This window comes from Phytophthora cinnamomi, assembly GCF_018691715.1.
Source record: "Phytophthora cinnamomi strain GKB4 chromosome Unknown Contig15, whole genome shotgun sequence".
NCBI lineage: Eukaryota > Oomycota > Peronosporomycetes > Peronosporales > Peronosporaceae > Phytophthora > Phytophthora cinnamomi.
In genome coordinates this window covers 915,632-943,177 of record NW_027150948.1, presented here as the reverse complement: position 1 = coordinate 943,177, position 27,546 = coordinate 915,632, and the positions used below count along the sequence as shown (strand labels likewise).

Genomic DNA, 27,546 nt, shown 5'->3' with positions numbered 1-27,546 from the left:
TATCATTAGTTGCTAACAACAACAAAAAGTTAGGAAAATCACAGCATTTCTTTACTTAATATCATTAGTTGCTAACAACAACAAAAAGTTAGGAAAATCACAGCATTTCTGGGTTGAGCAGGATTCGTTTCCCTGCTGCAGGAATCCTGCAGAATGGCACTACCTGTTGATCTTCTTATCGGCGTCATTGCCGTTCTGCAGCGGTGGTCGTTGTTGACCACGGCCAGGAGTGGGCACGAAGAGCTGGATGCTGGCCGCCTTGGATGCGGGCAGTACCTGGAGTCAAACAAGAGTTTGTTCGTCAAATGGCGTAAAACTAAGGATGGAGGTGACTGGTGATGCTGTCGTGGCCGCGGGTGCTACAGAGTCCAGTGACGGTTGACCCACCCTCTCAGTAAAATAAAATATTTTTTTCCGAGCTCTGGTCTTGTTCCCCCAGGCGCCGTCCCGCTCCGCGCGGACTTCATTAAATGAAAGTAACACACAATATATATTTGTCTGACACGTTCATTTTGATGGTTCACTGCGTAGTCGAGTGCATGGCTTGTATTGTTTGTGTTGACAATAATCTCAAATTGGCTGCTTCAACGAAGTGTATGCCTTGATTTGCTTTGCTTGTTCAGCCGTCCACTTGATATCTACATCGCAATGCACGGGGAGTTGAGCAGCTTTGAACACAGCACAGCTTAAAGATTTGTACAGAGGATGATCACGGACAGAGCCGCAGTATTTGCTGTTTTGTCTGAGTTGGCTGCAGGCATCCACGTCGCATGGTCTCGCAAATTTGGAACGCGGAGCAGCTTGTTCTAGCAGTTAATGCGCTCCGAGACGAATAGCGTCGACCCTTGCTTGTTGCAGCGTAGCGCCTCGAGGTGTCAGCGAGTAGTGCAGAGTCTTGACTGACGAGAAGAGGTAGTAGAAAAAGGAGAATGTGCTCTTGTCTTGAGTGAGGCAAATTCCAAAGTGATTCATTCTTTCTCTTAGCCAACCACACTCAGCTACATGCAACGTACCACACACTAGGGCACGAGGAGGAAAGCCCCAGGCACAAACACCCCCTTTGGCCAACTGCCACGTGGACAGCGGGTCGATCCCAGTCAATACTGACGGGCCTTGACATGTACGTGAGTTTCCTGGAACTACCACCGAAAAGCTCATACTCCCCCGAACTCACGTATCCTTGTCATTTTCATCGTCAGCATGGTGTACGTCCGTCGGCGACTTCACTTATACGATCGTCGCGCCCACGCGCTGATCGACTACAGCAACGACGTCTTCAACTCCGAATAGGCGTCGCAGCTTCTCAAGCTGCTGTGGTCCAAGCGCTTTTGTGAACATATCTGCGATGTTCTCTGATATAGGCACGTATTGCACCTTCAGCTTCTTGTTTTCAACAAGTTCTGCAATCCATCGACTCTTCTTAGCGTAGCGCTTGACACCTTCAAAGTTGCCAGCTTCACTGCATACCTTGATCGTGCTCTGGTTATCAATCTGAAGCACAGGTTTCTGCTGCCACAGTCCAAGTTCCTTCAGTAGCTTTTTGGCCCACAGTAAATCTTCGATACACATGCTGGCAGCGACTAGCTCCGACTTGCACGTGTCATCAGTGACGCTCTTCTGCATCTTGCTCTTGAAACCAACGCTGTATCCGTTCATTTGAAGAACAAAACCAGTCACTGAACGAGAGGAATCCGGGCAATTCGCATGATCTGCATCGCTAAATGTACTCATATGCCAGGTGGTTTCTGGGCGATCTTCGCTGCGCCTGTAGACCAGTCCAAATGTGCGAGTGGTAAGAAGGTAGCGAAGCACGCGCTTGGCGCTTACGTAATTCTCTTTCGTGTAGCTACTGGCATGGCGACTAAGGCTTCGGAATGCATTTGCGATATCAGGTCTGCTGCACGTGGCCAAATGCTGCAAAGCACCGACAAATTCTTGGTAGGGCAGTGACGGATCATTCACTTTTGTTTCATCAGTTTCAATAGCCGGATCCTTCTCGTTCATCATTTGGGGGGATCGCACCGTTCGAGCTTCCGTCATATGAAAACGGTGCAGAATTTTGTCGATGTACGCAGTTTGAGAGATGCACAGTAGTTCACCGGGTTCGTAATGCACTTCCATTCCCAGGAAGTGACGCACACGACCCAAATCTTTCAAAGCGTATTCAACCATCAAATCGGCGATAACTTGGTCGATGTCATGAGGCTTTCCAACGATAATTATGTCATCTACGTACACTGTGATGAGAGTGATCCGTCCGTCAATGTACTTGTAGTAGAGTCCGACATCAAACGTGCTGCGATTAAAGCCGATCTTCACCAGCGACTTATGAAGCATTTGATACCACAAACGAGCCGCTTGTTTCTTCAACAACCAACACACCCGACCGGTGCCGTCTTCAAAGGAATCAGGCTGTTGCATCAGGATAACAAACTTCTTCAGCACTGTGTTCAGGAACGCAGTGTCAAAATCGACATGCCTCGCATCGACTTTCAGTATAAGAGCAATAAGTAGCACCAGCAAAATTGTGATAACTCTCACCACGGCTACATACGTCTTGAACTACTCAACTCCATAACGCTGCTTGAAGCCGTGTATAACCAGACGCGCTTTGTACCGCGATATTTTGCCATGCTCGTCTCGTTTCACACACAATACTCACTTTGAAGTGAGAATCTTAACAGGATGTCGTGGCAATGACTTCGGTGGGTCAATCAGCTTCCAGGTGTTGTTCCTAAGTAATGCATCATACTCAGATTGCATGGCAGCCCACCATTCGTCTCTCTGAGGCGAGCTGAGAGCTTCTTTGACCGTCGCCGGATCTCCGACAAATTTTTCCTCCACCATCAGCTGGTAATCTCGAAGTCGAACGTTGGGAGTTCTCACACGGGAAGACACTTGAGTTGCTGGTGGTGGTGGTCCTGTTGTTTGCCGTTGGTGCCGCAATTGACGCCGACCTGGTGCTAGGGGCTGAGCTGACCCATGTGCTTGTACCGCACCATGTCCAGTCGCTCGCGTGTCGTGAACTTCGTCCACTTCCGACTCATCGCTATTCGACGAAGTCGCTCCCCCGGGTCCGTGCGCGTCGTCCATGACCGCTGACCCTCCGTGACTCGAAGTCACTTCCTTTGGTAGACTGTCTTCCACCGCGCGATTAGCACCATCACGCTCACTGTCCGTTGCAATGTATTCCACCGGTAGTGGCACATACGGAATCTTCTCGCCCCAATGTCTGCCCACCAGGAGTTTGCTCAAATACCTGCTACTGACTGTTGCATCTTCGCGGAACTGCACGTCTCGAGCTTCTACAATCTTCGCCGTCCGCAAATGCAACAGTCTGTAGCCTGTTGTTGAGCGTGCAAACCCTAGTAAAAGCGCCGGATCTGCTTTCGGGCTCAACTTGTGCTTTCGCACCGCTTTCGGTACGAATACGAATCCAATACAGCCACATACTCGAATCTTGCTGATGTCTGGGTTCTTGCCAAAGAGTTTCTCCGACGGAGTCCTCCCGTTAAGCGCCCGCGTTGCACTCATGTTGTCAATGTCTACCACATACTGCAGCACTTCAGGCCAACGTTATTCCGGCAGGTCGGTAGCATGCATCGCGGCGCGCATTTTGTTCGCCAATGTTCCATTGAGCTTCTTGACAAGCGCATTCTCTTCAGGAGTATGTCGGTGGGTGGGTACGAACTTGCTCCCGTACAGTTTCAGGAATGCCTTGAGTTTGTTGTTTACAAATTCGCCCCCGCCGTCACTTGTAAATGTCTTGATCTTGTGGCCTTGTGCGAGCAGCTCCGACATGAGATTGATCGAGTTCGCATTAGAGTCGCTATTGCTCTTGAGCGGATACACCCATTTGTACCTGGATCCCTCGTCCTGGATTAGCTGGAAGTACCAATAGTTGCTCACACCAGGGAGATACTTCTGCATATCACAGACATCGGACATCAAGCGCTCATAATTAATCTTAGTGCGCTTGTTAGCAGCGCTTGCTTTGTACGACATGCGCTTCCTTTTAGCGCCCATACAGGTCATGCACGAAAACTTCTTCTTGAACAACTCGACAGGTATCTCCATGCCCGCAAGCACGCCGCGATCCAACATTCCTTTGATGGCAGCCACATTTAAATGTCCTAACACTCGTGCCACAGCATAAGGGGACTAGCATCGTTGTCGATGGTCGTCATCACCACGTCTCCTTGGGAAGGCACCTCGGTAGTGTACAGCCAATAATGATGACCCTTCTTTACGAACTCGAGTCGTTCCTGACCACGGTCCAGCCAGCATCTGCGAGGCAGCACCGAGGAAGGAGAAAATGAAGGGACCCAACCTGCTTGTTCCATTCCGCCGAGACTGATCAAATTGACTGATCCCGAGGGGGAATATTCCACGTTCTCCAACTTGATGTGAACGATATCTCCATTGCCACAACCTGGGCGGGAATTGCACTTCGTGATCATTACCGATCCACTCATTACTCCTAGTGTAATTTCACCGGTCCAAACCTTGAACATTGCCCTAGATTTCTTGCTGCTAGAGAACCATTCTTGATCAATGCAAAACATGCGTAGTGCTCCCGCAGTCCAGCATCCAGGAGTCTGGCGCGCCTTCACGAGTGAGATCAGCAGTTATTCCTAGGGCAGGGATTTCTTGTTCATCATCGTCGTCGTTGTCACTGCTGCTACCGCTTCTTGATCCATCACTGGGGGCGTCCGGAGCGTTGCCGTTCAGCCACAGCATATGCTGGATCACCCCTGGCTTCTTCTCCTTCTTTTCCGCATGGTTTCCTTTGTCTGCGCTTTCTCCAGCATTCTTCTTTGGCAGCTTGGTAATTGGCTTCGCCTCCTTTTCACCCCCTTGTACCTTTTTCGAATTTTTCTTAAAGTGCCAGCAATCCCCCTAGTAGTGTCCAGGCTTTCCACAGTGGAAACATTTCCTCTTTTTACGAACACTACCACCATTCTGGGCGACTGTGTGGGCCCTCCAGCTCGCATAGTATTCATCACCACGCCGTTGCCATTTCGCGATCCACCTACATGCTCCGCCATGCGTGTCCGCTCGTCCTTGGATCGTAAGGCATTGGTGACTTGGAGTAGTGTAGGCGGATTTCCCTGGCGCGTAGGCAGGTCAAACCGGTCCAGCAATTCAGGATGAGTCACTGCCACGCCCATCAGGAGCAGCTGGGTCATGTCGTTGTCAGTAATACCATGCTCCGGGCCCATGTCGCGCAGCTTTTGCCGAAGTTGTGTCATTGTTGTGATGTACTCGACCAATGACTGACCGTCTGTATGTGAGGTTTGATACAACTGCCGGCGCAGCAGTACTGCATAGGAGAAGTCGCGTTGAGTGTTGTCTGCTACCAGTGTATTCCACATTTTCGCAGCCGTTGCCATTTCACACACCTTGGCAGCATCGTCATTTTTGCATCCGCGCAGGCCGCGCACGATGGCCGCGCGAGCCACTCGATCCCATCCGTCATACTGACGTTGCATATTCACATCCGTGGCATGTCTCGTCACACCGCCGGTCACCACATTCCACGAATCACGCTCCGCCAGATATAGTTCCAGCTCTGCACGATAGAGCTCAAATGTACCTTCGAACCGAGGAGGCTTGTTGCTCACTCTCGCTCGGTTGGCCGCCGGGAGCGGCTGTTGCTACTGGCCTTGCACATTCCCAGCCCCAGCGTTACTCATCTTGTTTATTGTGTTACTTGCACTTCAGAAGGCGTGTTGACACCCGTTAGAGCCTTGGGCTCATAACCTAGCAGTTAATGCGCTCCGAGACGAATAGCGTCGACCCTTGCTTGTTGCAGCGTAGCGCCTCGAGGTGTCAGCGAGTAGTGCAGAGTCTTGACTGACGAGAAGAGGTAGTAGAAAAAGGAGAATGTGCTCTTGTCTTGAGTGAGGCAAATTCCAAAGTGATTCATTCTTTCTCTTAGCCAACCACACTCAGCTACATGCAACGTACCACACACTAGGGCACGAGGAGGAAAGCCCCAGGCACAAACACCCCCTTTGGCCAACTGCCACGTGGACAGCGGGTCGATCCCAGTCAATACTGACGGGCACTGACATGTACGTGAGTTTCCTGGAACTACCACCGAAAAGCTCACATGTTCTCCCAGGTCCCACCTGGCAGAGCTGGGTACGGCAGCAGCGACAGCAAAGAGAACGACGAAGGGCAGGAACTTCATGGTTTGGGTCTTCGGATGACAGGGCGGGTTAGGCTGACTTGGAAATTTGATAACTACATGCCCGTGACAGACTGTCCTCCTCTGTCCTAATTCCTCTGTGAGGTCAATTACTCCAACAGAAAATACGTGGTACGACGCTCACATTCGGCGGCCACGGGAAGCAACGCTTTTATCGTTGAGGCTGTGGATGTTTATTTGGTGAACTTGGGAGAAACGGTGTCCTACGTAGGTAAACTAAGGTGCGTAACATGAGTTTCAATCTGGGAGTGTCAGCTGTAGCTCTGTAAACAGATACTATATCATATTCCACTAAAAGAGAAAAAATAATACGGCCGTAACTGCAGGTACGGAGGAGAACTAGAGTGCACCCTGGGCGCAAACGGCATTATCCGCGGAAAATATAATGAAAAATAAGAGAATGCATGCCACCGTCCACGAATGGATAGAACTAGACATTGACTACGTTTTTGGTAGCACGAAACTTTACAACATAGGTGACTTGATGGCAATTTCTCATGATTCATGATTGCCAATATTTCTCGATCAAAATGGGTGACTTAGGTTTCGAAAGTCCAACGATTTGGGTGCCGAGTAAAATTATCTGACCAAAACCCCAGACAATTTTGGTTCATCGTACGGTACACGCGAGCTAACACGTCCGTATTACTGACATAGTTCCTTGTACAGACCATACGCACCTCCAGTCTTATCTACTAATAGACTATCAGTTTCAAGCAGTGCTCTCTCGGAGTGTGACTGGTAAAAGGTGAAGGCGAATTTCCCACTTAGTATTGAAATGCAGTTTCTGTTTTAGGTCCGATTACTGTATCATGTCCGTTTGGGGCAGTAGCGCGGTGGGAGAAACAACCAAACCACCTATTTCCTGTTATTAACCCTTTCGCGATTCGCAGGGATAAATTAGTATACAAAGTTAGGTCATTTGGAGCTAAAAGGGCGAGGTTTCCGCCCTTTTAGGTGGGTATATAGACAGGACAGATGTCACCATCTCACTGGATGCAGGTTCAGTGATGACAAATGCCCCTAAAAGGGCGAAGAAACCGCCCTTTTAGAAACGTCAGTGATTGGCTAATATTACGTTGCTGAGAGCAGCCAGCACGAAAGTGCAGCTAATTGGCTAAAACAAAGCGGTACATTGAACCGACTCCGTAAATTACGCGGTAATAAATAACAGGAACTCCTCTTTTATGACACTATGCAGATCAGCGCGACAGCGCGTCATCAACCCGCAGCGCTTTGGCAGTCGCAGTGCTGTTGGAGCGAGGTTGTCGTGGTGCCCGTACTTTGGCTAGTTGTCGTGCTCACACTGTTATGCCGCAGTGGGCAGCGGCTAGTTGATGTGCGATTTTTTTTCACGCTGACGGGCCGTGAGAGCAAAAAGGCCCTTCTTTCGGGCATCAAATAATTAGTTGCTGTGTTACACCAGCTGAGATATGCATTCTACTTCTGATTTGTATGGTGATAGTAATGTTGTATTTCCCATCTGCCCCAAGTATGCATTGCACATCGGATCAGTATGCCTTTACAAAAATTCAGATCATTTTTGGGCGCCAACTTTGGCGCGCTTCTCTGGCTTTCAAAACTGATACAAGTTTTCATGTGATTAGCTATATGCACTATAGTATATGCAAACTACCCTTACAAATGCATACAATGTAACCGCTGTTTGATAGCCCTCCATTCGGAAAATCGAGGGGGGAAATGGCCGAAAAGACCGCTCGCAAAAGGCACGACGAGGCGGGACAGGCAAGCCAGAGGAAGCGGCGGCGGCTAACGCGGTCGTCCGAGGGTGAGCCAGTTGCTGCTGGTCCGGAGAGCAGTAATCTGGGTGGGGCAGCCGTCTTCAAGTTCGAGTGGCAAAGACTGAGGAAACAGGGATGGACGGCAAAGCCTCCGCCTCTACGAAGCTTAGATTCTCGCTATCGGTACATACGCCCTGGCGGGAATCAAAGAAGTGGCGTCGAAGGCGTCGCCTATTTTCTGGGCGAACAAGCCGTGCTTCGATTTGTTCATTCTTCTAAGGTCCCGACTAACGACGCTGCGGTCGACCTGACGGGTGAGTGGTCGCCACGAGAGGCGGAGGTGGCTTCGTGGCTGACTAAGAGGTGGTGTTGGTGCTGCAGGTCGTGGAGAAGACGGCGGCGCACGCAGCGCCAGTGCTGCGACGAGCGATGGAGGACGTGCAGACGGTGTCAGTCAGGTGGTCGGCAGCCTCGACGCCAGCGCCGCAGTCGACTTGACGGGTGGGTGGTCGCCATGAGAGGCGGAGGTGGCTTCGTGGCTGACTAAGAGGTGGTGTTGGTGCTGCAGGTCGAGCGGCGAGTGGTGTTCGCGGTGGTGGTCGTGGCGCACGTGGAGGAGGCCGGCGTGGTGGTCGTGGTTCTCGTGGTGGTCGTGGTCCTCGTGATGACCGTGGTTCTCGTGGGGGTCGTGGTTCTCGTGGTGGTCGCTTGGCCAGTAAAGGCACTTGCGGTGGTGTTGACAGAGATGGCGCGGTAATCAGTGGAGGAAGCGAAGGCAGCGTGTCGGTTCGTGAGGGTGGACGCGGTAGTCGGGGAGGTCGCTGTGGCGGACGTGGTAGTCGGGGAGGTCGCTGTGGCGGACGTGGTAGTCGGGGAGGTCGCCGTGGCGGACGTGCTGGGGGTCGTGCCGCCGTCGTCGGGCGTGGTGACACCGAATATGAAGTTCTTATTGCAGTACGTGATGGCGCCCTGACAACACGCGGTGGTTTCCGTGGTCGTAGTCGCCTCAGAGACCGAGGTGAACGTGCGGGAGGCGATCTGGTGACTCCAGTGGTCGACATGAGTACTACAAGTGTTGATGTGACCTACCGTTTGGACTCAGCAACAGAAGAAAGTGATGAAAGACTGTCGTCGGGGAGTGAATACCAAGATTTCTCGTCGGAAAGTGATGCTGATGAAACCTCTATGGAACCGCCTGCACAAGCGCTGACGGCGGCTGAGACCACACCCACGCGTACTTCTACTGCCATGCTACAAGACGTCTACGTGAACAAGCTGGTATCCTTTGCCCCCGAACGAGAGTCATGGATGAAAACGAAGGCGTACAGACCAGCCGGTACGGCGTATATTATCGGTAAAGTGTGTCGGCAAATGCGAAAAGGAAAATTTTGCTCACTATTTCAGATTCGGTGGCTGGACAGCCAGTTCCAGAAAGCAGTGGAGCACGTTGGAATTGGTGTCATCCAGCGTGGTGTTCTGAACTATGACGCTGTCACGCTGACGAAGACCCCGTACTGGCAGTTGCTTGTTCAGCCTGACTCCTCGGAGACCATCCAAGTCTCAGATGACCTGTTTGATCTTGAAACCGCGGAGAGTTTTGAAGCTTTTGATCCAACAGAGGTGCTGCCTACCAGCATTGAAGAAGTTGAAGCAATAGCTAACATGCGCTTCGATCCTTCTGCTCAAGTTGAGGCTCCTTCTTACTTGTACGAGCATGCAGATGGATCAACTACCACTTACCTCCGCCCCCAGTTCAAGCACATATTTGAGCACTCGGCAAGCTCAAGTTTTCTTGCCTATCTCCCTCTCTATTTTTGGCGGCAAGTTCTCTTTGAAACCAACAAATATGCTGTTGTGAACGACGTGAAGCTCTCCACCCCGTTCACGATGTCAGAACTGATGGTGTTCTTGGGAATAATGTTCTACATGGCTGTCAATGATAAAGGGGAGTATGCCAACTACTGGGGTCAACAACCAGAGGACCTGATCTTTGGGGGGGCCACGACTTCGCTGGGTGGGGTGATGGCATTGAGCCGCTTCAAGCTTTTTCGACGATGTTTGAGCTTTAACGCTGTTCCAACGACACTGCAGCAGGACGCAGCGGCGAGAATTCGCCCGCTTTTGAATTTGTTGAAAATTACTGGCGCACAGTACATCAACGTGGGGCGAGATGTCGCCGTTGATGAGGCAAGCGTCGCGTGTCGGGCGCGTCAAGGGCGCCATCTCATCGTGTACAATCCTATGAAACCCACAGGCAAGTATCATTTTCGCCTCTACATGCTTTGCTGCTCAACATCGTGGATAGCTTTAAACTATCAGCTTCACTGCAATCAGAGCGACATTGCTGATCGGATGCAAGGCGTTGTGGGGCAAGCAGAGGCGCAACAGCTACGCGAGGAACTGGACAATGTGTCTAAGATTCGAAAGCATGTATTAGAAGTGGCGAGACCATTGTTTGGGTCTAACCGAGTGCTGAACATGGACAACTATTAAACCAGTGTTCAACTACTACAAGAACTTCGTCTGAAGGGCCTGTACGGGCGAGGTACAATCCGGGGCAACAGTAAGCATTTTCCTACGCACACGATGCTGGACAAAAACGATGGTTGTGTACGCGTGGACCACCTCCAGGCAGTCTCCCGAGACCACAACATGCTGGCTGCTTCGTGGTGCGATGGCAATATCGTGAATATGGTGTCAAATGCTGATGCGTCAAAAACTACTACTGTCACGCGATTAATTGGAAAGAAATCCCGAGCATTCTCAGCGCCCGTGTGTGTTGCACAATACAATAAGAACATGCAAGGAGTGGACCGACTAGACCAGATCCGTGGGAGGTTTTCGATAGCAGATGGACACTCATTTAAACGTTGGCACAAGAAACTCGCATTGGCACTAATCGATGTTGCCAGATCTAATGCTTACTTGACTCGGCGATTAGCACGAACTCAGCCAACAGTTCGAGACCCCCACCGAGTGTTTATGATGGAGTTGATTGAAGAGCTCATCAGTGGGAAATGGGCCGACGCTCCCAGCAATGACCGCCTGTTGTATAGCGGTGCTGCTGAAGGACGAGAGCAAAGCGTAACACCACATCATACACCATCAAGCCAGCAATCGAACTTCAGTGAAGAACGGCGGTCAAATGCATGCTTTATGACGGCTTCAAAGCAGCTTTTTGCCGATAAGAACGGAAAGCGACGACGCTGCATCGTGTGCAGGTGGGAGGGTCGGTACCCGACGGAAGTGACAAATTACTGTTCAACGCATGCGATGTGCCTGTGCAGCGTTGTGCATGTAGAAAACGGCAAGCCTTGGACGTGCCCGTATACGACTCTCACATGCTGGGAAAAATTTCATCAGTTTTACTTGGCCCAGGGACTTTTTACAGAGAAGGGTAACGTTAAACGCCAGTCGGATATAGCAAAGCTGCGACCTAAGGGAAAAAAATCTGTTGCCAGCAGTGCTCCTGCTAGGCCAGCCGTAGCTCGACAAATTGCGCTGTAGGGGAACGTTTATGACGAAGTAGAGATGTCGCCCAGCCATGATGAACTTTCGCAGTGTTGCCATGGTATTGCTCGTGTTGTAGTCGGACTTGTGGATATTGAACGATGTCAGTCGAGCTCAGAATATGGTCCAAGAGCTGCTGGTGGGGCGGAGATGCTCGAGACGCGCGAAGGACGACGGGTCCCGGTCACGCAGCGACTTACTTACGACGGCGAAGGACTCCGGCAGGTGGTGGATGAAGTGGAAGGTAAACTTCCAGGCAGCGTAGGCGTACGCGATCTGCTGCGGGGTCAGCAGGCCGCCGGTGAGCATGGGCGTCAGCGACGTGCAAGGCAGCATGGCGTGCATGGACGCATCGTTCACGACGGCGGCGAGGCAGTCCCCGAAGCTACCAGTGCCCTGCATCGGGGGTGTCCGGCTTCTGCAAGTAGAAGCCGTAGATGACGCTGGGATCGAACTCGTCGTACTTGTGCTTGCGAGAAAAGCCCGTGCTGGTGGCACGCGCCGGCGATACTGGAGAAGTGCGAGTGTGTCGAGCTGCTGCGGTAGGCCATGGCTACACGGGCCATCTAGGAGCCGTCTGACTCGGTTCAGACCTCGGTGTGGAACGTGGGCGTCACCTGACTCATGGACTTGATGATGCACTCCTGGTAGATCTCTTTAAGGCGGCCGCCCGCGCTCGAGGAAGACCTTGTCGGCGATCGTGTTGTTGTCAGTCTCGTTCTCGCTGGCCGTCGGGACGACGTAGTCGGGATCCTGCAGGAAGTACATGTGCACGTGGTAGGGCACGGTGACCGGGTCCAGAATGCCGCTCTAAAGTAGCACTGCATGCAGTTGGTGTGCTTCTCGGCAGCCTCAATCTTCTCGAGGTTCTGGTAGTCCGTCGCCGATCACGCCGCTGGAGCCGTGGAGGGGGCGCTCGAGGGGGCGCTCCAGCATCTCGGTCTCAGTGATGCCGGCGTCGCAGCGTGCGGCTCAGCGGCTGGCCACGGTCGTAGCGCTGCCCACGACATTGCTGAGTACGGGCGGCCCTCGCCCTCCTGCTCGATCTTGACGTCCATGTGGTGGTTCTTGGCCTTCGACGTGAGATTGGCGGCTAGCAGGCACATTTTTGATGGTGAAGTCGTTGAAGATGGTGGTGCACAGCGGCTTGTTGCGCGTCAATCGCTCAACTACTAAATGATTTGTCAAACGATTTTTGATGATGCGTGAACGCTACATTGATGTGAATCTCAACTAATTTTGTTTTTGTAGTAAATGTAAACCGGATGCAGCGCTGATTTCCAACTAACGGCGCACTGCACGGCACGTACAAACTTCCAGCTAGAACAGAATGGCTTTGAGCACGATGAACGGTGGCTGAAACAAAACATTGATGTCGCGGCAATTATACGAGCCCTTGGTAAAGCGGTCAGCTCACGTGTCACAACCAGCTTTGCATCTTCCTCAAAAAGAAAAATATTGGCAAACACAATCGTGGCGTCGCGTGTTGGCGATTGCGATGCTATAGCGGTTCTCTTACATCTGTTGCCTTCACGAATACTTTCCGAAGCAGCGGAAGCTCCCGGACGTGCTGTTGGATGCGCGCCTCAGCAAGCGCACAGAGATCAGCACGCATCTTGACACCCACGCAGGCCCGCACGTCTGTTGTCAGTGCAATTTGCACGAGCACGTTGCCAATCCCAGCGCCAACATCGAGAAATACGTCGCTCGCATCAATCCGCCCCAACGCACCTATGAGGACTGATATACCTGGTGGTAGGACTTCGCCAGCATTGTCCTGCGTACGGCCAGCTGGCTGCCGCACATCAACCGCGCTGATGTCTCCAAAAATTAAATCAAGTGCTCTTGACGCTTCAGTTTGAGTCAGAAGACCAACAGGCGATTCATCCTGACGTGCTTCAACGGCTGCAGCAGGAGCAGCAGCAACAACTGCGACGCGTGCTGGACGAGCTGCAGCAGCAGAAGCATCGACAGACGATCGAGGAGCTACAGCAGCTCCTCCTGCAGCAGCAACTGCGACGCGTGCAGGGAGAGCCACAGCAGTGACGGTCGGAGCAGCAGCAGCTTCGATTGGCGCTGGGTGAGCAGTAGTATGGACGGTTGTAGCAGCTTCAGCGGATCCTTGGTGATCTTGAGTTGCGGTACGTAGAGCTTGACGACCTCGAACGGGTAGTAGACCAGGTCCGTAGACTACAGTGTCTTCCCGGAAAAGGCGTCTCCCAAAAAAACACCGTGGAAAGTCCTTCAGACTCTTTCCATACGTCCTCTCGAGGATGGCCAGGCGACACTTGAGCTGACGAACAGGGCGATTCGTCCTCATCTGGCGAGCAACATACTCCCAGGTAATACGAAGCCTTTCACGCTCGAACAGGAATGCAATCTGTACTAGCGCCTTGTCCTCCGAATCCGAAAAGCTTGTACGCATTGGTGAGAAAGGTTGCGTGTATCAGGAAGTTTGTATTGACTAGCAGATATACATGTATCTTGCGTTTTCTATGGCATGAATGAGTGGTGGCAGCTTGCGCCAAGGAGGCCCCCCTCCGGTTTTTATCATCGACGTGACGACGTGGCAAGTCGAAAACCGTTTTTATAGGCAACTATTCAGTGATACCGGCGACGTGTCAAGATAAATTACGTACTTAGTGGCGATAAGCTTGAAATATAACAGCCGATCCTACAGCTGAATCGCTGCGATTGGTTGTAATTGGGAGTAACAAAACTAGGTGCTCTAGCAGTAAAAGGGCGCGTAGAGCGCCCTTTTACTGGCCGTTTTCGCACCGTGTTCTGGAAACAGGCTTAAAAGGCGAAAAATGCACCCTTGAACCGCAAAAGGGTTAAAGAAAAGATGAGAGCAGTACTATACTACAGCAAAAACTACCTAGTGTTATGCTGTGCGGTCCACAAATGAAAATCCAGGGCGAAGTACGGCTTTGTTAGAGTTTGCCTGTGATCGTGTAGGCTACGAGAAATAAACAAATCGATGCAGGGCGTAACTTTGCTTCATCTGCTTCAAATTTAGGCCACGAAATTTCAGAGCTGCGCACGACTTTGTCTTAATGAACGGAGGCGACCACCCCTCATCTTCACGAGGACTGCATGTTACCTGAACGCGGGAAAAACCCGCGGATGTCGCTCGAGTGATCAGATAAAGTATCTGTCACAGGTATTATACTGGAGTACAAGTTATTTGAAATAATAGCGTTTTTTACTTAATAAAAACTGGATGGGTCAACACGCCAGCATAATTTGATTATAGCACAGGTAATTCAACATCACGGTCCCCTCAAGCGCCTGTTGAACCGAATCAACTGAACCGTATTCAGCAGGTATTTGTTGGTATTGTGTACCGCCAGTGTAGACAGGACGGACCCAGCGAAGACTCACCCGGAGACGGGACGGACCCAGCGAAGACTCGTCCGGAGATGACTCCGCGGTGAACGAGTTGACGGTGGGCACGGCACGTGCCTAGCAATGATGTGGTTGGATAGACCGAAGACTGGCACTGAGTCCTCGGTAGGGTAAACAACATGATTAGAGGCATCAAGGAGCACAAGGGGAACAACAGGAAGAGGAGGACAGTAACGTAGATTTAGGCTTAACGATAAATCTCACTTCGGCATTTGCCCTCTTCCACTCAAGCACCAAACCAACAGGTTAACAGCCGCACAAGCTCAAGCCCACGACGACGGACATGACGACGTCCAGCAAGAAGGCCGAAGTCATCCTGGGAAGCGACAACTACTTCCACTGGGAGTTCGCTATGCGGATGACGCTGGCGAGGAAGGGGCTGCTGGCGCACGTGCAAGTGGTGAAGGACCCGAATGAGGTCACCGAGGCCTGGTTGCTGAACGACATGAAGGCGCTCGGACTCATCGCCCAAGGAGTGGCGGTGGAGCATCACACGAAGATTCGGTCGGCCACCTCGGCCATTCAAGCGTGGAATACTCTGGGAGAGTTCTACAACCGGACAACGATGTATAACCGCGTGGCGATGACTCGTCGCCTCCATGAGTTCAAGATGGAGGAAGGCTCGACGATGTCGAAGCATCTGGACAAGTTCGACGAGCTCATCGTGGGCCTGCAAACGCTGGGCGAGCCGCTGGACGATGGCCGACAACTCGTTATTTTGCTGAGCAGTCTGCCTGCTGAGTACGAGTTGATCTAATCGATCGTCGAGAACTCCAAGGACGTGACGCTCATCGAGGTCAAGGAGAAGTTGCTCAAGGAGTACGAGCGACAAGAGAAAAAGGAGTCTTCGGAGCGTGCGCTGAAGGCTACCTCGTTCGGAGGTAAGGGTAAGAACCAAAGGTTCAACAAGGTCGGCAAGGGGTTCGACCGGAAGAGCAATGGCGGGCGAAAGCTCGGCAGGTTCAAGGGCAAGTGCTTCAACTGCGACAAATTCGGTCACATGAAGCGGGACTGCCCGGAGCAAGGTAATGGTGTCACCAGCGAAGACTCAGTCTTCGCTGTTGGTGAGGATCGGTCAGCAGGGTGGCTGATCGATAGCGGTGCGACGGCGCACATGACGCCACACCGCGACGACTTGTTCGAGTACGCGGACATGTCGGCGGACATGTTTGTGACTATCGCGGATGGAAAGAAGATTCGCGTGGCTGGGACGGGGTCAGTAGGCTTGACGGGCATCGACGGCAAGCGGATCCGAATGGTAGAGGTACTCCACATACCCGGCCTCGACCGACGACTGCTCTCGGTTGGAAAGTTGGCTGAGCGCGGCATGAGCGTGGAGTTCCAGCGCAAGTCGTGTGTCATTTGGGACAAGTCGACGGCGATCGCTTCAGGGAAGAAGATCGGCAAGGCGTACGTGCTGGAATGCCAGCAGAACACGGCGTACTACACGGAGTACTCGGGGGTCGAAAGCGGATGGGATCTTTGGCACGCTCGCATGGGACATCTCAACGGCGACTCGTTGGCGAAGACTCGGCAAGCCACGATTGGGCTGCCGATGACTCAGAAAACGGTTAAGACCCTATGCGGCGGATGCATGAAGGGCAAGCAGACGGTCACGCACTTCCCGTCGCGATCGTTAACGAAAACGACACGTCCGCTAGAACTCGTTCATACGGACGTGATGGGCCCCATGAAGACGAAGTCTAAGGGCGGGGCCAGGTACGTGCTCACCTTCGTGGACGGCTACTCGCGGCACGTCGTGGTGTACTTCGTGACTAAGAAGAGCGAGGTCGCGATCAAGTTCAAGCTGTTCATGAAGCTGTACCAGAATCAGTGGGGAGAGCGCATCAAGTGCCTGCGCTCGGACAATGGCAGCGAGTTCGTCAACAAGTCGATGGACGAGATCTGCCGGCAGAACGGGATCATGCACCAGAAGACCGTCCCGTATAGCCCTCAGCAGAATGGAGTGGCAGAACGGGATCATGCACCAGAAGACCGTCCCGTATAGCCCTCAGCAGAATGGAGTGGCAGAACGGATGAATCGTACGATCATGGAGAAGGCTCGGAGCATGCTGCATTACAAGGGTGTGACCACGTTGGGGTGGGCAGAGGCAGTCAGCACGGCAGTGTACTTAACCAACCGGTCGACCAACAGTATGAACCCAACGAAGACTCCGTACGAGTTGTCGTTCAAGGCGAAACCTCGGTTGGACCACTTACGCGTGTTTGGGTCGATCGGGTATGCACACATTGACAAGGCCAAACGCACGAAGTTGGAAGCAAAGAGCGTCAAGTGCATGTTCCTGGGGTACGCCGAAGACTCGGAGGGTTACCGAGTGTACGACTTGGAGTCAAACAAGGTGAAGGTGACCAGATCGGTGAAACTCGACGAACGAGAAGTAAATGGCATCTACGACACGGCGTCCACCGAAGACTCGGTGACCATCCAAGTGACGAAGGATGGAGAGGATGCTGCATTACCGGACCCTGCGCAGCAACCTACGACTGATAACCCATTGGAGTCAGTGGGAGACACCGCCGAAGACTCGGAGATGCCAGAGGCGGAGTTGAACGAGTCATCGGTACAGGATCTGACGAACTTCCAAAGGGTGGGGAATCCAGCGATGACTGAGGAAATGGTGTTCCACCCAGAACCGGAACGAATCCGGCCCGTACGTGAATCTGCGATTCTTGGAGATGGATTAGCAGGCGCCGAAGACTCGAGGATGCACAGCAGCGAAGACTCGGACAACGACGATCACTTTTGGCCTCCATCGCCTAAGCGACCGAGGTATGACGAGGATAACCTACTTGCAGAAGCTGTGTTGGCTTACGCTGCAGATGTCGGTGAGGCGGACGACGCGCCAAGCACGTATCAACAGGCGATGCGTAGCAACGAGTCTTCGGAGTGGATCAAGGCGATGAACGTGGAGCTAAAAGCACACGCCGACAATGGGTCCTGGACGATGGTGCAGAGGTCTGCGAATGCTCGGCCGATCGGATGTCGATTGGTGTTCGCGAAGAAGCGCAACGAGCACGGCCAAGTAATCAGGTACAAGGCTCGCCTGGTGGCGAAAGGGTTCAAGCAGAAGTTTGGCGTAGACTTCTTCGAGACATACTCGCCAGTGGCCAACATGAACTCAATCCGAGTTGTGTTTTCGGTGGTAGTGGCGAAGGCGTACGTGGTCGAGCAGTTGGATGCGGACACTGCGTTCCTCAACAGCGGACTCACGGAGCGAGTGTACATGGAGGTGCCCTATGGCGTCGCGAACGCGAGGAACATGATGTGCAGACTCGAGAAGGCGATCTACGGTCTGAAGCAAGCAGCGTATGCTTGGCACAAGACTATCCACCGAGTCTTCGTGAACATCGGATTTCGGAGTTGCGGTGCTGACCAGTGCGTCTACGTCAAGGGCAAGGATGACATGTACGTGTACATCTGCCTGTACGTGGACGACATGATCATTGCGGCCAAGACGACTGCTGAGATCCAGGAGGTCAAGGTGGCGCTCAAGAACTCGTTCAAGATGAAGGAGTTGGGCGAGGCCAAGTTCATCCTTGGTATGGAGATCAGCCACGACTACATGACCAAGACGCTCATGATAAAGCAGACGCGTTACATTGACGACGTGGTGAAGAGGTTCAACCAGCAGGACGCCAAGGTGGTGGTGAACCCGTGCGAGTCGGGCCTGAAGCTGACGAAGACTCAGTCACCGACGACTCACGCCGAACGTGAGACAATGCAGGTAAAGCCATACCGAGCACTCATTGGATGTCTGTTGTACATTACAACGTGCACTCGCCCGGATGTGGGATACATAGTCACACAGTTGTCAAGATTCTTGGAGAATCCTGGGCAACAGCATTGGAAGGCTGCGGTCCGAGTGCTCCGGTACCTAAAGAGCACCCGAGACGTCGGCATCGTCTACAACGGCAACGAGGAGAAGATCGTGGTCGAGGCGTACACGGACGCGGACTGGGGCAGCAATCTGGACGGCCGCCGCTCGGTATCCGGAACGATGGTGATGATCAGCTGGGCGCCGGTGGTCTTCAAGTCGAAGTACCAGCGCACGGTGGCGCTAAGCTCGACGGAGGCCGAGTACATGGCACTCGGACTGTGCACCCAGGAGGTGCTGTGGGCCCGAGCCATGCTGAAGGACCTGGGCCACGAGCAAGTGGGAGCTACGCGAGTGTGGGAGGATAACCAAGGAGCCATCGCGTTGGCAAATAACGCAGGCTACAACGCTCGAACCAAGCACGTGGACATCAAGCACCACTTCGTCCGTGAGAACGTGGCGCGGGGAGTCATCGCGGTCGACTACGTGCCGACGAAGGATCAGCTCGCCGACATGTTAACGAAGGCTGTGGGAACCATGCGCCTGCAGTACCTGCTCGAGGCGAGTCGAGTCATCGCCAAGGCTACTCAACACTAGCGGCGAGTGGGAGTGTTGGTATTGTGCGCCGCGAGTGTAGACAGGACTGATGGTATTGTGTACCGCCAGTGTAGACAGGACGGACCCAGCGAAGACTCACCCGGAGACGGGACGGACCCAGCGAAGACTCGTCCGGAGATGACTCCGCGGTGAACGAGTTGACGGTGGGCACGGCACGTGCCTAGCAATGATGTGGTTGGATGGACCGAAGACTGGCACTGAGTCCTCGGTAGGGTAAACAACATGATTAGAGGCATCAAGGAGCACAAGGGGAACAACAGGAAGAGGAGGACAGTAACGTAGATTTAGGCTTAACGATAAATCTCACTTCGGCATTTGCCCTCTTCCACTCAAGCACCAAACCAACAGTATTTCGATTGGAGAATAATGGCACCTGAGTGGCATCCGCCTAAGGACTCTGGATAAAATCCAGAGAACTATTCGATCAAATTCAAATACATTCAAATCTCCGAACTGTGGTTTTCCCCCGAAACCAGTGGGCACGGGTAAGCTGTTTCAAACCGACCCTCATTCGGTATGCATACCGGTAACCGAAAAAGGCAAAGGCTTTTTTTTGCCTGGTACACTGTGCCGGTAAGTGGGGTGTCGGTATTCAGCAGGTAATTCGAGTGGAGAATACTGACACCTGAGTGGCATCAGCCTAAGGCAATCCAGAGAACAACCAGCACTCATGGTAGCAGTGCCACAATTTGAGCACGCGAAGACCTCGCATAGAGCGAGTAAGTTGTAGCATGTTCTCTTCGGTTGTATCATATCGCCGGCCGCCACCACACGAACTATAGCATGACATAGTGAATGACAATATGTTGGACGTTATACAGAAAGGCCCAGAAGAAGAACTGGGTACAATTTTCCCGGCCGACTTGGCGGGCGGAGCCGGAACCTTGCACCTTGATCGTAGTATCTGTTTTTGTCCACGCGTTCTCGATTCGGAACCTTGAAAGTCTTAGTAGAGACTTCAGAAGAGCTTGCCCGACGTCTAAATTGTCTTCCTGGCCTTGCCACATTAGTCCGCTTGTAGAGCTCGCAATGTAGTCGTCAGCCAGACGCGGTCACGAAACGAGATTCCACGGTCTGCCCACCTCCTCGTTGCCCGAGATATGAAAAATATGCGGCAATGTAGGTCGTGTGAATTTGAGCGTGCACTTTTGAATTTGACTGTTGACTTTGAGAATAACGCCGTGCAATGGTGTATTAGCGTCATCATGAGCAGTGAGTGGGGCATTAAGAGAGTCTTGCAGTTCGAGCAGGCTACCAGAAGGAGGTGAAAGCCCTACTTCTGCAGACTTCAGCAATTTGGTCGATGTCTAGCACATAGGCCTTACAAACAAATAGAGCCCTGTGCCCCGTTGTATTCGCGTAGAGACCACGGCACTTAATATGCGGGATAAAACGGTATCCGTTTCGTGAACTATGTCCCAAAGTTCAACAACAGTATGGGTTGCTTGCTGCATCGGCTAGATTCTATCTCAACGAAATGCAGATTGTAATACCGTAAATCACGGCGATCATGTAGTGGGATGACGCCTATCCACGTATATCCGGTGAACCAGCAGTAAGCGAGGGTTAGGTTAACCCGCAGTTGTCGCTCACATGATACACAGAACCACTAGCGCAGCTCCCGGTGCGGGCAGACAGCGGGACCTCGATCGCCTGAGGTTGACGAAGAGGACAGAGCAGGAGAGCAACGCGGTTAGCGCTTCCTCCGCTAGCCGAATAGGAGAGACGGGGTGCACATCCATCTGCGGAAGGCTTCCCCGTATTGTGCCTAGTACGGTATCGTGTGTGTCACACCGTATTTTGTTGCTATTTCGCTATACTGAGTTTAGGTGCAGCATAACGGGTTACACGAACACGTAAATTATCACCACGGTACATGTATACATATACGATAATACCGTATCCTATACGGTACATATGTACGATTACGTCAACTGTATTTACGTACTGTCTTTGTCTTTCGATCTCATCACGGATTACGACAGGGCACTGAGCGAACTGCGAGGGAAGATTATGAGCGAGATCGAGCCACATACAGACAATCCTCCCCCCTCGAGAAAACATCACTATTTGGGATACCACAACAAACAAAGAGGATTGTCTGTACATGTACACAGTCCAACTGATTTACGTACAGCACGAGTTAATCCCATAAACGAGGTGGGATCACCAGGTCTACACGACTGTAGTTCGAAAAGTGTACATGTACACCATTTCTGGATCAAATTGAGAATTTTCAAGATCAAAACGAGAATAGCTCAGATCATCTTTATCCACATATTATGAATTTCGGACTATAGAAAGAGCATCCTACCACGATCTTCTCGTTTTGAATTTCTCGTCTTGAACCGGGAAATTCTCAATTTGATCCTGAAATGGTATACAACCGGAGGCAGCCAGCGAGTATCATTGACAGGCAAGTCAGAGTTACAGACGGTTACATGTGTACTCACCTGTCTACGGTAGACAACTGGGTTCCCTGCGTCAACATTAATCCGTACACATGACTGCTTCGGCTTGTCTGTGTCGTTCCCATCATTGACCTGATCACAGATGATCAAGCCAAGCCCTGGCTTCACCGGCGCCAATCCTGCTCGTCGTTGAGGAGCCTCCCTCACTTTGTGTTTTGCTCCGAACAGCAAAAGCGGCGACACCGCGATTAGGGACAAGAACCGAGCGACTATGAACAAGCTGGTGATTTTGGCGGTGGTGGCGCTGCTGCAGGTGACGAGCACTAGCGCGCGAATTGAGGCCCAGAATTTCGACCCGGAAGACAAGTGCCCGACACTCTGTGAGCGCGATTACGATCCAGTGTGCGGGTCGGATCGCGTATTGTACGCAAACACTTGTTTGTTTGAGGTGGCGCGTTGCTTGAACCCAAAGGTCACGAAGGAAGACAGGGGAAGGTGCAGGAAGCCCAAGCGCTTTGTCTCACGTGTCCAACAAATGACAGAGTGAGAATTATTGGAGTCATCTTGAAAGGAAAGAGTGGAGCAGTCATGTTCTAGAGCGAACACTATAGGAAGATATGAATGAAATGCATTCTACACCTATATTATGAAGTCCGAATTGAGGGGAGGAATGATTTAGATTTCATCCTAGCGAACTACTATATAGTTTTGGTTCTCTTTGATGCCGCTCTAAGCATCGCATCACTTACATTTTTGCCTCTGTGATCTTTCCTTAGTCCAAACGTACGCCTTTCATTTCATTTGCTCATCAAAAAGGTATGTTCAGTGAACAACGTTGGCAATTTCAACCCGTCATTTGCAGCATAGTATTTCTCGAACCGTAAAACCTACGCATGGTGCGACAGTGTCACTCTAATTGAGCAGGCTATCATTTTTAATATATGCTAGATTATATAGCGCACGCACTGTGTTATTCTGTATACACTACTGGTTTTGTAATTTATTACGGAACACGTAATTTATAACAAAGCCGTGCTTCGCTCACAACAGCTCTGGATTTTGCGGCGAGCGTGCGAAAATAAGTATATGATAATACAATCAAGCGCTTATACTAGATCGATGTAACTTAAACCGGGAGGACTGCACGTTGAACTATGAATCCGATCGTTCCTAATAGAATTGGGTGAGAGATATAATACGCAAGAACGCTATAGTGCGTGACCCCCGGCGATTACCTAGTTTGGCAAGATGAAAGTGTGCGTGACCGCCATAATGAGTTGCGGTAGAAGTGGACGAGAATTTCACAATATCCCTATTTTGAAGTTTTTGTGTGCTACCGTGTGTAATCCAGCCGAATTGATCGTCGAATCATTTTCCGGCGTCGAGGGGAATCCAAGAGTTATGGCGGCACTGCACCAAGATGATGAGTCGCATGCTGAAGCGAATGAAGATATCGACGAGGTGGAGAACGAGAAATGCAGCAAGTTGGCCTCATCGACAAGATATGTTGTTCTCCTTGGTCGACATATTATCTCGATCTCGAGGTCGACCATGTCACGGCAATCTGTATCAATGTTTGCAGCTGCACTTCACAACATAGGTGTTCCCAGCTAAGTCGCAGACGACCTAGTTCAGGCGTGCCGCCATAAGTAAGTTACCGTCCATGTCCACTGCATTGATCCACTATTCTCTCGTCTCTAAATAATTTATTTACTTAACATCATTAGTTTGCTAACAACAACAAAAAGTTGGGAAACTTTGCGATTTGAGCTGGAATACTCGTAGCGGCAATGTCCGGAGGGGCCTCGGAGTAGGCGTCTCTTCGGCGAAAGATTTTTTTGTACTTGGAAAATGTATCGGAAAGACCATCACAGAGACCTGATGGAGGAACAGCACAATGGACGCGGTGTGAGAGTTTGGCGAGACCGAGACCGAGACCGAGACCGAGTCAAAGCAGCAGCGGGTGAATCGCAATCAAATCAAAACAAAACAAAAAAGTTAGGAAACTCACAGCACTTTCGGGTTGAGCAGGAATATTTTTTCCCCTTTTGCAGGAATCCTGCAGTATGATACTGCCTGTTGATCTTCTTCTCGGCGTAATTGCCGTTCTACAGCGGTGGTCGTTGTTGACCACGGCCAGGGGTGAGCACGAAGAGCTGGATGCTGGCCGCCTTGGACGCGGGGACGATGCCTTCTAAGACGGCACTTCGTTCTTGAGGAGCTCATCCACTACCGTAAACCATGGGTTTACCGCAACGCACGGCCTCAATGCAACACGTAAAAACTGTCAGGTTTTCGGCAAAAACGGTGCAGAGTTTAGATAGATGGGGGTGACACAACGACTTTATCTTAATAATTGTTCTCTGGGTTTTATCCAGAGTCCTTAGGCGGATGCCACTCAGGTGCCATTATTATCCAATCGAAATACCTGTTGAATATGATTCATTTGGTTCGGTTCAACAGGCGCTTGATTATCATGAATTTTTTATTCGCCGCTCGCTGTTTTTGTGTCAAATTTTCTGCGTTCGGTGCATACAAGTTCGAAAATCCACCTGTGTGGTCGCCACACAAACTACTGTTATTTCTGGAGCCCTCACGAATTTGTCTGCGTATGGCGCAGAAAAATAATACCGTAAAAGTCGCAATTTTGACTGTTTGATATCGTCACAGCGAGTGAGTGACTTGTTATGCGGTTCGTAAGCTGTGCAATGGCATTTGTATTTCCGAAGAGTGCGTTCTAACGAAGAGGACGGTTTGAATGTAATGTGCACGATAGAAAATCATGGTGATAAGGTGCTGCTATCAACTATAGACTATTGATGAACGCTTGTGGTATTGGTGGCAAATGCCGAAGTGAGTTGATTAAAGTTACCAAAGTTGTCCTACTCGTCCTTTTTAACTCTACTCCCCACTTGCCCTTCTTGTTGTCCACTCGTGTGAGCTTGTGTAAACACCGTTTCCTGCTCCGTCGAACCAACCAAGCCGACCATCCCATGATCAGACAATAGGAAGCGTTCTAGGGCGATTCAGGGTGAACCGCTTTTCGCGGTCCGAGTCGTGCTAGCGGTGCACTTCAACACTCCCACTCACCGCTACTGCACGGTGACCTTCGCCATGATCCCGCTGGCGTCCCGTAAGTACTTTATTATCTTTGTCCCGAGCGCCTTCGTCAACATGTCGGTGCTTCGTGTCGATTTGGTCCACCTTGACCGTTCCGCGTTCCACGTTCTCGCGGATAAAGTGGTGTCGGATATCCACATGCTTCGTTCTAGCATGGTACCCAGCGTTTTGAGCCAATGCAATGGCTCCTTGATTGTCTTCCACATCTGCGTCGCATCCACTTGCTCCTTGCCCATGTCCTTCAGCATCGCACGCGTCTAGAGTACCTCCTGAATGCACAGGCTCAGGGCCATGTACTCAGCTTCAGCAGAGCTGATCGCAACCGTTATCTTGAACTTGGACTTGAACACTACCGGACCGTTCTCGATCCTCACCATGACGCCTGACACGGAACGCCTGTCATCAATGTTGTTTCCCCGATCAGCGTCCGTGAACGCTTCAATCCTGACGTTGTCATCGCCGCGTTGGTACACAATACCATGCTCCCGCGTTGTCTTCAAGTAGCGTAGCACGCGAATAGCAGCTCTCCAGTGCTGCGGACCGGGGTTCTCCAGGAACCGCGACAGCTGCGTCATCACATAAGCGATGTTCGGTCTGGCGCATGTCATGGCGTACAGCAGACACCCGATGAGGGAACGTTACGATCGCCACCGCATCTTAGCTCCCTCCTTGACCGTTCCAGGCGACTGTGTCTTCGTCAGCTTCGTTCCTGACGCGCGTGGGTTGCCCGCAGGCTTAACATTCTGCTGACCGAAGCGTTCCACAACGTCATCAATGATCATGAGCGTTCCAGCAGTCACTGAGAAAGTTGAAGCATTTGCCGGTGTTAATGTTTTTGTCGGAGTTGGCTGGGACACAGCCATCTACGTCGCATGGTCCCACAAATTTGGAACGCGGAGCAGCTTGTTCTCCCAGGTTGCAGTGGTAGCCTGGGACACGCTACATCCAGCAGACACTTCGCAAGGTCGTTACCTACGACACGAAGGAGCATGAGAGCGGGGTGAACTCTCAGCATTTGTATACTGCATACTAAGGAGGCATGTAGCAAAGATAAACTAACAGAAACTACTGCGGTATGTGCCGCAGTGGCTGCATAGAATACCGGGATCCATGTCACCTCCAAGCACGGATTATCAAGTACGCTAGGGTCAAAAGACACTACACAGTTAACTTTAGCTGTGGACAACGATCCAACGCGGGCCATGAGCGGGCTCCAGCAGAAGCACAGTCGGGCGAACACCGCAGGTGATGACGGTGATACACCGCAGCCGACAACCAAGCTATGGACAGTATTGGAGCCACCTCCGATTGTCTGTTTCTCGCACGAGGCTCTCGTCAAGTGGAGGAGCTATACGAGGCGGCCATGGTTGCACGCTGCCAGGAGTCGGGTGAGTCACTGGCTACAGTCATGAGGCCAGTGATCACCACTATCCACCGCCGTTTACTCGAGACATTTTGCGAACTGGAGCTGAAGACTGCAGTGAGCGAGATGGCGAACGACAAATTGATTACAGCGATCAATCAGATTTTGGCTACCATGATGGGCGATCTGATCCCGGATATTCATGCGATCATGAGCCAGCACCTGGAGGTGGATCTACGCCAGAAGGACGTTAAGACCAGGGTTTTGAATTACTTTGACAAGTTTGACGAACTCATCGAAGCGTTGGTATAAGCGTGTAGATGGCAATGATAAGTTAAAATGCCGTGTGTTGACTGAAAATTTTCACCTATCCGGACTGAAGGAGCACGTTTTGCTGTATCAGAACCTCGATCCGACGGTGAAGATCAGTGTACCGCACTTGTTTGTTGTGGTCAAGGAGGAGGCACTCAAGAATCAACAATCCTTCGATCTCTTCCACTCGACCAGAAACAAAGGTTCAACTAGAACTACAAAGAATCATCCTCGCGACAATAATGGAGATCGCAGTAACTACAAATTGCAAAAATGAGATTGACTGCATCCACTGCGCGATGATAGGCGGGATGAGCGGTCGGGTTTTAAGAAGCGCGATCGTGTTCCTGCTCAGCGCTGTTTGCATTGCAAGGGCACTCACTGGGTCAGTGACAGTCCTTCAGCCACTGTTGATTAGGAGAAGGTAGCTCGACAAGCATTCAAGGACCGCATGAATCGACGCGAAGACGCTGAAGCGGCTAAAATGAAGCACGTGTTGGGCGATGAAGAAGACCTCACCTCGATACATGTTGCATTTAATGGGATTGTGACAATGCCCTACTTCCCAGACAATGGCAAGAAATACAATGTGATTCCTCGGCGAACTGTGAAGGAATTACTGCAAGCCTACCCGGATGTGAATGTGGCGCGCATACGAAAACCGATTGGTGGCAAAGCTGTTGGAGGCGCAATCATCAGTTGCGATGAGTCGATTCAACTGGACTTGGAGTTGATCTCGCCTGCAGGAAAGGCTCGAATGCGCAAAGTGACCTGTATCATCACGGAGACAGAAGGGGATGAGTTCCTGCTGGGCTGACTGACATTAAAGGCTCTAGGAATTGATGTCGAGGCAACTGTCTGCACTTGCTAATAAGGAAATGGTAGGTTTTGATCCGTTCGAGTCGGAGACTCCAGTCAGCTTCAATCTCCCGGGCAAGAAGAAGATTATTGTGCGGCTCTGCGAGTTGGTCAACGACGCTGTCGCAAATGGTTTCCCTGCAGAGCGTAAAAG

The 27,546-nt window shown here is 51.5% G+C and overlaps 3 protein-coding genes across 3 annotated transcripts in view; 2 read left to right on the top strand and 1 right to left on the bottom strand.

The window, feature by feature from the left end:
• IUM83_09579 (uncharacterized protein) overlaps positions 1-26,534 on the top strand; it is a gene marked incomplete at both ends in the record, with an annotated part of 45,600 nt that extends 19,066 nt beyond the window's left edge. Inside the window, 2 exons of the mRNA XM_067934027.1 lie at positions 21,968-22,119; positions 26,128-26,534. Of these exons, the coding sequence (XP_067796969.1) occupies positions 21,968-22,119; positions 26,128-26,534 (559 nt within the window). The remainder of the gene's footprint in view (positions 1-21,967; positions 22,120-26,127) is intronic.
• On the bottom strand, positions 65-6,196 carry IUM83_09580 (uncharacterized protein; the record flags this gene model as incomplete). The annotated part of the gene is made up of 3 exons (XM_067934028.1): positions 65-71; positions 164-276; positions 6,116-6,196. 3 exons carry the CDS (start codon positions 6,194-6,196, stop codon positions 65-67), a joined length of 201 nt encoding a protein of 66 aa, XP_067796987.1.
• A 451-nt stretch (positions 26,535-26,985) lies between the features above and the next one.
• On the top strand, positions 26,986-27,351 carry IUM83_09578 (uncharacterized protein; the record flags this gene model as incomplete). The annotated part of the gene is made up of 1 exon (XM_067934026.1): positions 26,986-27,351. The coding sequence occupies one exon, from the start codon at positions 26,986-26,988 to the stop codon at positions 27,349-27,351; it is 366 nt and encodes a 121-aa protein (XP_067796970.1).
• Between the last annotated feature and the right edge of the window lie 195 nt (positions 27,352-27,546).